The 11,128-nt window shown below is 39.5% G+C and overlaps 1 protein-coding gene across 1 annotated transcript in view; it reads right to left on the reverse strand.

Annotated features, from left to right (window-relative positions):
• Window positions 1-7,409: 7,409 nt before the first annotated feature.
• Window positions 7,410-11,128, reverse strand: part of SYNDIG1 (synapse differentiation inducing 1) — a 192,306-nt gene continuing 188,587 nt past the window's right edge. The window contains exon 4 of the mRNA XM_018559548.1: window positions 7,410-8,245. Within this exon, the coding sequence (XP_018415050.1) occupies window positions 8,087-8,245 (159 nt within the window). The 3' untranslated portion in view covers window positions 7,410-8,086. The remainder of the gene's footprint in view (window positions 8,246-11,128) is intronic.

An 11,128-nucleotide genomic window follows, 5' to 3' on the forward strand; every position in this document is an offset into this window, starting at 1 on the left:
CAACACCTTTATTTTAAAGACTGTGTACACCTGTGCCATCAGCATGCGCTGGCCACTCAAGTTCTGGACACAGGAATAGAGATAACACAGTGGCAATTAAAAAAAAATCTATATTAGGCTTCTTCTTCTTCTGTGTAGTGTGAGGCGTACGCATTCAATACTACACAAAGTATGGAATGCTGTAGACTTTGTCAGAGGCCGAACTGTTTGTTTATTACACCTGTAAGGTTTCTAATGCTATTTGAAAGTGTGAAAAGAAAGCTCTGGACCTGTGTGGTTATTCTGTTGGTGTATCTCATCCAGCAGTAGTTAAGTGATGTGAATATGAGGTATATAGGGCATTCATGTAGAGGTGCCAAGCCTGCCAACCCAGCTGCTGACAAGCCGGAGATATTCCCATCACAACTCAATACAACCAAGCTGCAAGGATTTTAGTCCATATAAAGTACATGATTTCTCTCATTAAAGCCCAGATTAAGGGGGTGTGGTATTTTGGACCCCCAAAACACACTGAGTACTCTACTCTATACTTTTGTGCCCTTTCAACTTTATGTGCCATGACTCTAACAGAATAAAGTTGTATCTGGACTATTTTAATTTGTGTGGGGCTTCAATGCCTACATCTGCTAGGTTTTTATTGCTGTCTCTGTCCCCGTAAGGGAGATGCCCCCTCTATATTTGTACTGGAGACGATTATCACTGAAAATGAAAGATAAAGAAAAGTGACAGGGAGAAAAGAAAGTGACAGCCGGCCGAGCGCTGCAGGACGAGAGCGCTAAGAAATTAAAAAGTTTATACAAAATAAAATATTTAAAAAAATTGAAAAAATCAAAAACATTTTCGGTATCGGTTTCGGGCCTGCTTTTTTTTATTTCGGTTTCGTTTTGGTTTTAAAATTTCCATTTCGGAAATATATATATATACGGAAATATGTATATATATATATACACACACACACAGAATATAATCTAGAATCAAAATTTGAGTTCATGAAATAAAAAAAAAAAAGAACAAACAAAACCTTGTCTTTATTACAACACATAACATACACTAAATGTACAATACATACAGATGCTTGGTACCCAATAACAGATACCACCAAATAAATTAAGAATATATTACATGAGTTTATTGATTTTGGAAAAACAGCTAAAGGAGGAATCATATCAATTTCGCATTGCAATGCTACACATTTACATAAAACTGGAAATTAAAAAAATTGCACCGAAAAAAATCGACATAGTGAGAAAAAGTGTAGATAGATCGGCCTACTAAGTTGTAAAGGGTTAGAGAACAGATTGTATATTAAAGTAATGAAACCATTTCAAGTTCTATATTTACACATTTTGCTCCTGTCTTTATAACAAGTGCCTATATCAAACATATGTTTGTTGAACATTGTATGTAGGAAAAAACCTTTTGACGTCCGTTCACTGTATTTGCTTGATAAATGAAAAAAATCTAATAGCACAATTGGCTGTTGCCTTAAAAAATTTATAAAAAGGGGGTTTCCAATTTCAGTTAAAAAAAAAGTTAAGAAAAACTAACTAATTTGGTGTAGGGGTTCCATAACCTTGGCAGAGCTGGTGTTAGATGAAATGGTGTCTGGAGCTGAAATCAATGTGGCTTCTCTATCTGAATACTGGCAGTAAGTGGCTTTGAAGAAGAAGACTCAGTACCATGTTGCCACATTTCATAAGAAAAGCTAGTGCCTCCACTACAGGGAAATCCAAGATGATGGCACTATTGCCAATAGGCGTCTATTTATAAATAATTCACAGAGCCATTTGCTCTATGGACCTCTGTCAATGTTCATTTTGTAATACCACATTATGGCTACTAGATGGCGCTGAGGAGCATAGGAAATAAGCATTTATTTCCTATGCTCCTCAGCGCCATTTAGTGTTCATAATGTGACGTTACATTCTTCCTGAAAAGAAAAGAACATTCCCTTTGCCTCTATTTGCACAGAATGAACGTTCAAAGAGATTCGCAGACCCCTTAGGGTTATCTTGCCAGATATTGAAGATCTGTCTTTGTACAGAAAGTCTTAAAATTGCATTATATCTTCCCTTTTTCTGCTTTTCAGACTGGACTATATTTTTCAATGCTACTATATATGCACAATGAAAGAGGAGGGTCAGCTCTCAATCATAAAGAAATTTGTATGAACCTGCAAGATCTCTGCTTGAGATAATGGGTGCTTTGGCTAATCAGAGGTTTTACAGGTGTCTTTATTGTCTAAGGTTTGCCTACATAGTAGGGATGCACTGACATTTCGGCCGCACTTTTGGCAAAATGTGGAAAGTGCCATCTTTTTCTAAAAATTGCGGTACATCCCTAGTTTCTCTCCTCCCCGCTGGGCGCTGCTCTATGTCCCCTGTGACGCAGTGCGGCATCCAGGGGGAAGAGAGAAACTGTCACAGGAGGCTGAGCTGTGCGGGAGAGGAGAGTGATGTGAGCGGCCGTCGTCTCTCCTCCCACACAGCTCTGCCTCCTGTGGCAGATTAGGAGAGCGGTTAGTGCTGTCACAGGAGGCTGACCTCTCCTCCCGCACCACCCCGCTCAGCCTTCTGTGACAGATCAGGAGAGCGGCGGTGTGGGGGTGGAGACAGCTGTCAGCTGTCACAGGAGGCTGGGCCAGTGGTGCAAGGGGGAGGAATCAGCTGTCAGAGGAGATCGAGCTCTCCTCCCTGCACCACTCATTCAGCCTCTTGTAACAGCGAGTCAGGATGGAGAGCGGGTACAAACACTCCGCGATCAGCGATCGCTGAATGTTTGTAAATAATTGAGGACATAGTATGTTTACTGTGTCCCCAATTATGAAAGAATGAGAAGTGATCTACATCACTTCCTGCTCATTTATTATTGTGGACATGTTAAACATACTATCTCCACAAGTTATGAATGAACAGAAACGCTCAGTATAGAGGATTCCTGCTCATTTATAACAGGGGCTGCCAAAAAAGAGATTGAGGACTCAATCTCTTTTTCTATTTTAAAAGGGAAATATCAGGGGTCTGTTTAGACCCCTGATATTACCCCAAAAGCCCCCAACAGTAAAGTTAAAAAAAATGTTAATAGAAATAAATAAATTAAAATAAAATAATTTGAAAAATTTGAAAAGGTTAGAAAAATGTTTATTTTCGGTGCTGGCCTGACATTTTTTTATTTTCGGTTTCGGTTATGAAAATTTCATTTCGGTGCACCTCTACTACATAGCCTTATCCTTTACACCCTTTGTTCCTGAATACAAAATGGATATCAAAGCACCAGCAGCCTTGAAGCAAATTCCTTCTTTACTAAAAGCAATATATGTACAATTACTACACTATTTTGCAGTTTAGCATTGTTAAAACATTACTTTAACATTCCAGTCTGCAGCCATTATGCAGATAGAAATATGGCAACTTGGGTGCAGTGTGTACATTCTGTACAGAATGCACCTAGAAATCTATTTCCTTGTCATGTGAACAGATTACAGCTCTTTCCAGAAGCCTGCACACAGCTTCAATCAAATTAGAAGCATGAGCTGCAATACATGTATAAAAGAAACCTGTAAAAACATGTAATTGCCAGAAATACAAAGGATGCCATTGCTTACATGCTTGGAAAAAATGCTAGTTGCATAGCTTTCTCTGGCTTTCTGAGTCACTGACCTGAAACAAGTATGCAGACTTGTTTCAGGTCGGTGACTCAGCCTAAGTTCTACATACTTGATCCAGGTAAGTGACTTAGAATATTTGAAAGCTTTTGGATACACATGACAACTAGGCAACCAGCATTTTGTAGAGCTCAGCAATAGCAGACTGAATATTTCTGTCAGCATCGGTTTGATTGATGAGACACTTTCCAAGACTTTTGTAGATGCTATACCTTTTTTTTTATTATAACACTGAGACTGCTTGGGTGGTGATAAAAAAAAGGCAGATCCTCCAGGACATGGCAAGGCTAACATCAGGTTCTTCAGAACTGAAAAAGTCAAGAATTCACAATACAATTTGCTAAAATGCTTGCAATATTCATCGGAAATCAGCTATCAGATAGTATAAAAAGAAAGAACAAGAAATGATTTATTGTTTCAGTGGAGCAAGGTATACATTGTTGTCCTCTCACCAAAAGTACATGAGCAAACCAGGGACATGCGGTCAGGGGAGGCAGGTGAGGCCGAGCCTCACCTAGTATTATGGAGGAAAAATCTGTCAGCTTCAAGTCTGAAGCTGACAGCTTTTTCTCCATTCGGACCGGCTTCTAACAGGTTACACAGCAGGGAAAGCCTCCCAGCTGTGTAACCTGTTATGGACGGATCGCTGCCTGTTAATTACAGGCCGTGCTTCAACCGGGTTTTGACAGCTAAGTTAGGTTACACAGCAGCGGGCTTCCCCACTGCTTGTATAACCTAACATAGTGAGGCAAGAGCTGCAACAGCCTCTACTTTGTGTTAGAGGCTTAAGCTCTGTGGATGGTTTGGACCAATGGCAAAATGGCATTGGTCCAAGTTGTCCAATAAAAAAAAAAAAAACCCACTGAGGACATTGATCTCGATGCCTCACTAGTGACGAGCAAGTGAGGGATAGGGAGGCTCCTCCCTGTCTTCTCCCTTCCTCCTCCCCACATAGCTTGAAGCTGTCTATACCTATTAGCATGTGCCTTGTCATTGCATATGCATGCAACACACCTGACTGGCTCTCGGCCCTGCTCTTCCCTCTCGAAGCCTCAGTGCTGCTGTATAGGTGATTGAGACCAAAAAAAATTTAGGATTGAACACTGTGTTTTATATCTGGAGTTCAGCTTTAAAAAGCTAAATATGTGGTCTGAGGGGATTGCCCCTGGGCACCCACTAGTCCCCAAGGTAACGCATTTAGATTTAATTGCCTTCACATCATAGCTTTCTTATATATGGACATCTTGCTTTGGATTGAACAATATATATTTTTTCGAATATTGTAAACAGATTGATAAAATCAGACTATATATTTGATGTGTTTTAGGCGGAGGAACTGCTGGATGTTCAATATTTGCAGTTATAATTTGTATTAGATTTTAACACATGTATTTATAAAATTGGACAATTTTAACAGTCTAAACTTTCTATGACCTTTAAAGATTTGTTCACACCACTGCGTTTTTCTGCACACCTCCGCAAATGTATGGTATGAATAATTGGTTTCTATACGCCCTGATTATGTTTAATATTATTCTACAGGATTTATATTGTGCCAACAGTTTGTGAAGTGCTGTACAACATATGGGGAGACAGTACAATTACAATACAATGCCATACAAAAGGATTAGAGGATGCTGCTCGAGAGAGCTTACACTCTTCAAGGAAGAACAAGTGATACAGAAGGTAAACTGTGAGGGAAGAGCTGATTGAAGGACTAGTTGTACAGTTTATAAGAGGAGGTGAGATAGGCTTCCCTGAAGAGGTGAGTTTTCAGAGATGACCTAAAGGCAGACGGATTAGGACATAGCCGAGTAGGTTGGGGTAGGACATTCCAGTGGATGGGAGAGGCTCTGGAGAAGTCCTGGAGGTGAGCATGGGAGAAGGTGATATGGGAGCTAGAAAGCAGGAGGTCTTTGGAGGAGTGGAGAGGACGGTTTGGGTGATATCTTGAGATGAGGTTGGAGATGTAGCCAGGGGCAGAGTTGTAAATGGCTTTGTATGCTGTTGTTAGTATTTTGAATTTTACTTGTTGTGCTATTGATAGCCAGTGGAGATATTGGCAGGGTGGGGTGACAGCCACTGAGCGGTTGGTGAGATGGAAGAGTCTGGCAGCAGCATTCATGATAGACTGAAGGGGAAATAGCCTTTGTAGAGGTAGGCCAATGAGAAGGGAGTTACAGTAGTTGTGAAGAGAGATAACAAGAGAGTGAGGAGCTTTGTGGTGTCATCTGATTTCATCAGAAAAATGCAGTTGAGTAGACATAGTGTGGACAAAAACTAACAGGGTTACTCACAAAAGGGTGAAGAGTTTGGAGAAGACAGGAGAAGTGAACAATCTAGGCCAAAATAGCTGATCTGGAAAGATTCTCCAATTCAGCTAACGTTCCAGTTCAGCTATGTTGTCCTATATTGGTCACTTCTCGCGCCTTCTCCAAACTATTCACCCTTTTGTGAATAACCCTGTAAAAGTCCCATTAAGCTTCTCTTCTTCTTTACTGCTTCATTTGTCAAGGATTGGTACACCCAAAAGGGTAGAATTTCTCATTGTGCTGACTTATCATTTATTCATAGGGCATGATGTTTTTTAAACTATGAATCCTTACAATTAATCAAGTTTGAGTCTGTCACCAATGCCCTCTTGTCAACTTTTGTCAGAATGTGGCAACTTTAAAATTACTTATAATTAAAAATGGACATAATGAACATACTTTTTTTCCCCTCAAAATGGCTGATTGGGGGGGCACAAAAATGTATTTGTTATTATTTATTCACAATCAAAATAATAGAAGACTGGTTAGCAGGGACGTGCAGTCAGGGGAGGCAGGTGAGGTGGAGCCTCACCTTTATTATGGAGGAAAAAGCTGTCAGCTTCAAGGCTGAAGCTGACAGCGTTTTCTCCATTCAGATCGGCTTCTAGCAGGTTACACAGCAGGGAAAACCTCCCCGCTGTATAACCTGTCATTGACGGAGAGCTGTTAATTACAGGCATCGCTGCATCTGGCTTTTGACAGGTAGTTAGGTTACACAGCAGCGGGCTTCCCCACTGCTTATGTAACCTAACTATTGAGGCAAGAGCTGTCACAGCCTCTACTCTTTGTTAGAGGCATGAGCTCTGTGGATGGCTCGGACCAATGGCAAAGCGCCATTGGTCCAAGCTGCCCAATCAAAAAAAGAAAAAAAACCCACTGAGGCCATCATTCTCGATTCCTCAGCAATGACGAGCAAGGGAGGGACAGGGAGGCTCCTCCCTGTCTCCTCCCATCCTCCTTCACACTAGCGTAGGGACCAAGTTGGGGTGGGGCTTCAGCCGGCAGGGGAGGGGCTTGGGCCGGCGCGGGGGGCTTCGGACGGCAGGGAGGGGTGGCACGTGCTCGGGGCGGGGCTGGGGAATGCCTCACACGGAACCAGAGGTACCGCACGTCACTGCGTTAGAAAGCAAAACCCATGTCCTCCTGTATGCAATCAAAGAGCAAACAAATCGTGACCTGAAAGTTGTGCAAATGAGAATGACTTATTAGACACCTACGCCTCATAATACAATGTGCCAGGGAATATGTTTCTTTGACAACAATATGGTGTCTCGCTTCTGCTCTTTGGACAGACTGTGTAGCTATTCATTGCTCTTTGCTGCACAACTGACAATACTTGTATTAGTACATGTGTATATGTGACACATCAAAAAGAGAATTTGGAAAATTGTAATATATTAAATCTCTGTTGCGAAAACTGCAAGTTCCTGCCTTTATATTTCTTTACAAAATATATATTTTATAACATAGCACTGAAAAACTGTTTGCTTCTGAACATGCTCAATATTATTTCATTTCAACCCAATTAACAATCAATGTCAAAGGAGCTTATACAGCTGAGATTAAGTCAAAAAGGCCAGAGTACATCATGCTGATATACTGAATGAAAGGTTGCTTCATAACTAGCCCGGGGCCAGGCGCTAATTGATTTAATCAGCCCATGAGAATGAATCATGACGTCCGCTATTTATATATTGCTGTTATTCTAACATTACAAGGCAGAAACGCTGGTTTACACCGAAATGAATGAACTGTGTATCATGAAGTCATACTTGCAGTTACAGCCAAGAAGTGAGTCTACACTTTAATGGTCGCCATTGGACTTTTCATAAGTAAAAAACAAAGTCTTGCCAATTTTTCTGATGTTTCATTGCTTAGCATGATTGCAAGACATATGAATAAGAAACAAAGAAACTCTTGATGAAAACAGAAGATACATCCAAACAGAAGGTACATCCAGGGAAACTTTGAATCCAGACTGTAAAACCTCTTTCCCACGGTAGTCCAATCCTGGCAAACTCGGTGTCTTGGGTATATTGACTTTTCAAGTCCAGTCTTGTGCCTTTCCATCATGTAAGCCTTGTTTTGTGAGTCATATGATTTGATTGGTTCATAAATGATTGTTTTTCGAAAGATAGGCTATAAGAGCTACAGCCACTCCAACATATATTCCTGTTCCTATAGTGATGGATAGTACCGCTAAGAAGAGTGCTCGTCGGGAGCTGGAACTTGCTTGATGAAAATCACCTTTGGCTACCGCTTTGTTTGTCTGTAATTGAGAAAATAAACAGAAAAAAAAATTGTAAATGCAACAGAATAACATATTTTAAATCAAAGATTACTTCAATGTTAGCTATAGGATATTAATTATGTGAAAATTCATAATTCAGAAGATGCTTTGAAAAGGTGTTTAAAGAACCATAACTGATGAATAATTAGTAGAGGATGTGTCAACATAGCAAGGTCGTAGATAAAAAGGTACATCAATACCAAGACAATGGAAGTATTACTCTTTCATAAACCTCTAATAAAAAAATAATAATACCCTTTATGATTCTGAGATGTTTTTCAGTGTCAATGCTTTAAAAAAAATATGCCTATGCCACGCCCCTAGACATTCAACCAGCATTTAAAAAGATGAGACTATTGGAGTTAATTTACTAAAGTTTAGGGAATGAACTGAAGCTCTGCTGACTTCCATCTTCCAATCATGTGCAAGCAAAAAAAAGTTTTTATTTTCCTTGCACATGATTGGGTATTCTTAATAAAGATAAGGGGAGCTTCCCTGAAAAGTACAATTTTCCTTGCAAAGTAAACAGCCTATTTACCTTTAGTAAATCAACCCCAATGGATTCATCATGATCAAAAATTACATTTCAAATATTTTTTGGGAGTCTGAAATTGTCAACAAGAATAATTCCTTATTAGAAGTGTCTCAAATAAAGCATGACTAAAATATTTACATATTTAGGAACAATATACAACTTTAAGCTAAATAGCAAGTTTATTTCTACATAACTATAAACCAGACTAAATGCACTGTCCCTTTAAAACAGAATCAATAGAGTGGTATGTATACATGGATGAATTTGGTATGGGGACACACTGGGGACTTCAGCTGCCATTGTGATGTACTAAGCTTCTGGTGTGTCCTTATGCCTTTAAGGAGGAATGGGCTGCCTTCTGCCAATCCTGCAGCCAACTTACCATTTGCATTATATGCTCCAATATGGAGGCTCTCATAGATTAGAGTTAGGACTGCACTACACAGAGGGGCCTTGATAAGGCAGTGTGACTTAGACATATTTTGCAAATATTGTGCAACTAAAATCTCTGTTTTTAACCCTAATAGGTAGGCAGTGTCATTTGTTTGCAGGCTGGCTGGTAAGACTGGAAATCCCTTCCATGTGCACCTTACTTTAAAAGGCAAGCAGAAAATCATTTTTTTTTTTACATTAATGGCCGTGCCCTGTAAAACAACTATCTTCGCCACCAAAATGTCTGAAGTATGGCTGACCTTTCTTGATATGGCTTTAAAAATGTTGAGAATTTGTTACACCAGCTGGATAGTCACAAATGTTGGGGATAATGCCGTCAAGTGGAGAAATCTCATGGAACGGGGAAAGTATTTTCCCACTATACTGTACAGTCTTAAAGTCTTCCTCTTTCCTAGCTTCCTCATCTACAGAATATCTATTACATTACATCTATATGTCCAGAAAATTATATCCTATAGACATATGAAAAGTGATTAGGGAGGGTAGTGATGAAACAGTATTTCTCTTCAATACAGTCGACTCTTTCTGCCTCTTAAAAAACACCTAGTGCTGATATATATAATTAGCACATTACTCACCCTGTGCGCCCATGGCTCCTGCACTGGAAATGCTAATCACCTACCCCTCCTCCCAGACTGATAAGCAGCCACAACTGCCCAATTACTTTTGGGACCAATAAACTCCAGGTACTCATAAATATATGATTTTCCCATCTCCAACTGATTACATCTCCCTTTCACGACTGATGGCCAGTGCCCTACCCTATACTCATGAGCAGCATTTCCCAGCCATTTGAATAGCACCCATGACCTTCCCCACAGAACTACTCATGTCTCCTCTTTACATTGGAGGTCACCTACAAAAAAAATCTGTATGCTAAATTTCCCTTTGAGTGTTTATCAATCACAGCTATTTCTAATAAATACCAATAATATGCCCCTGACAAGGTTATATATATATAGATCTATATACAGTATATACACACACACAATACCTTGATTTTTTTTTTATACATTCTAACTCTGCATATTTTAACACCCATTTACTCTCCAGGTTTATCATTTAACCACTGGGCACACTTTTATTAGTTTACTATAAAATGTTCTAAGACTCATCAGCACAGCAATCTCTAAATGTCTTTATTTTATAAAAATGCAGAGAAGAGAGAAGAAAACTACCTAGTCCTTTGTGATATTATGTTATAATGCTATCAATTATTAACATATGTTAATAATTTAGCATTATACAATATGGAATTCAGAACCTTTGCATTTTTTTCCTCTTCACTACCATAAAACAACACATTAAGGGAAACATGCACCTTCCCTAAATAATTTAGAACTTTGTAATTGCTACAGATTCTGTAAGTTAATACATATAAATGAGGAGAGGTGCCTATTGTACACAATATCACGTGAGGCATCACAGCAAGAACTATGTGAAATCCTGGGAGTCATGTAGATGTCAAAGGCAATTTGTGTTATAAAATATACTCTATGTGTGTAACAGGTAGCTTTTTTATAAATAATGTAAAGGGATGACCTAATGCATTCAGAATAATCTTATGATAAATTGAATACAATCTTCTGGCTAAAGACCCTCTTCTTCCAGCAGTGTAGGGTGGAGGAGTCTGCAGGCACCCTATCATGTAGGGACACTGTGCAGAACTAGTGGGAGCATTGGGGAGACTGGTCACCCAACATAGAGATAGCCAGCTTGGGTGACTGTTCTCAACAGGAAAGCTGACTCTAGCACAGTTATAAGGCAGCATTTCCTGATTTATTTTGAGAATAAAGGAACCAGGGGCATCTTAAAGTGGGAGCCCTAAAGTAAACCTAAATACTTGCCTCCTCTAAAAAAATTGTTAAAAAAAT

The sequence above is a fragment of the Nanorana parkeri genome, unplaced genomic scaffold (assembly GCF_000935625.1).
Source record: "Nanorana parkeri isolate BGI_ZX_2015 unplaced genomic scaffold, ASM93562v1 scaffold402, whole genome shotgun sequence".
NCBI classification, from domain to species: Eukaryota; Metazoa; Chordata; class Amphibia; order Anura; family Dicroglossidae; genus Nanorana; species Nanorana parkeri.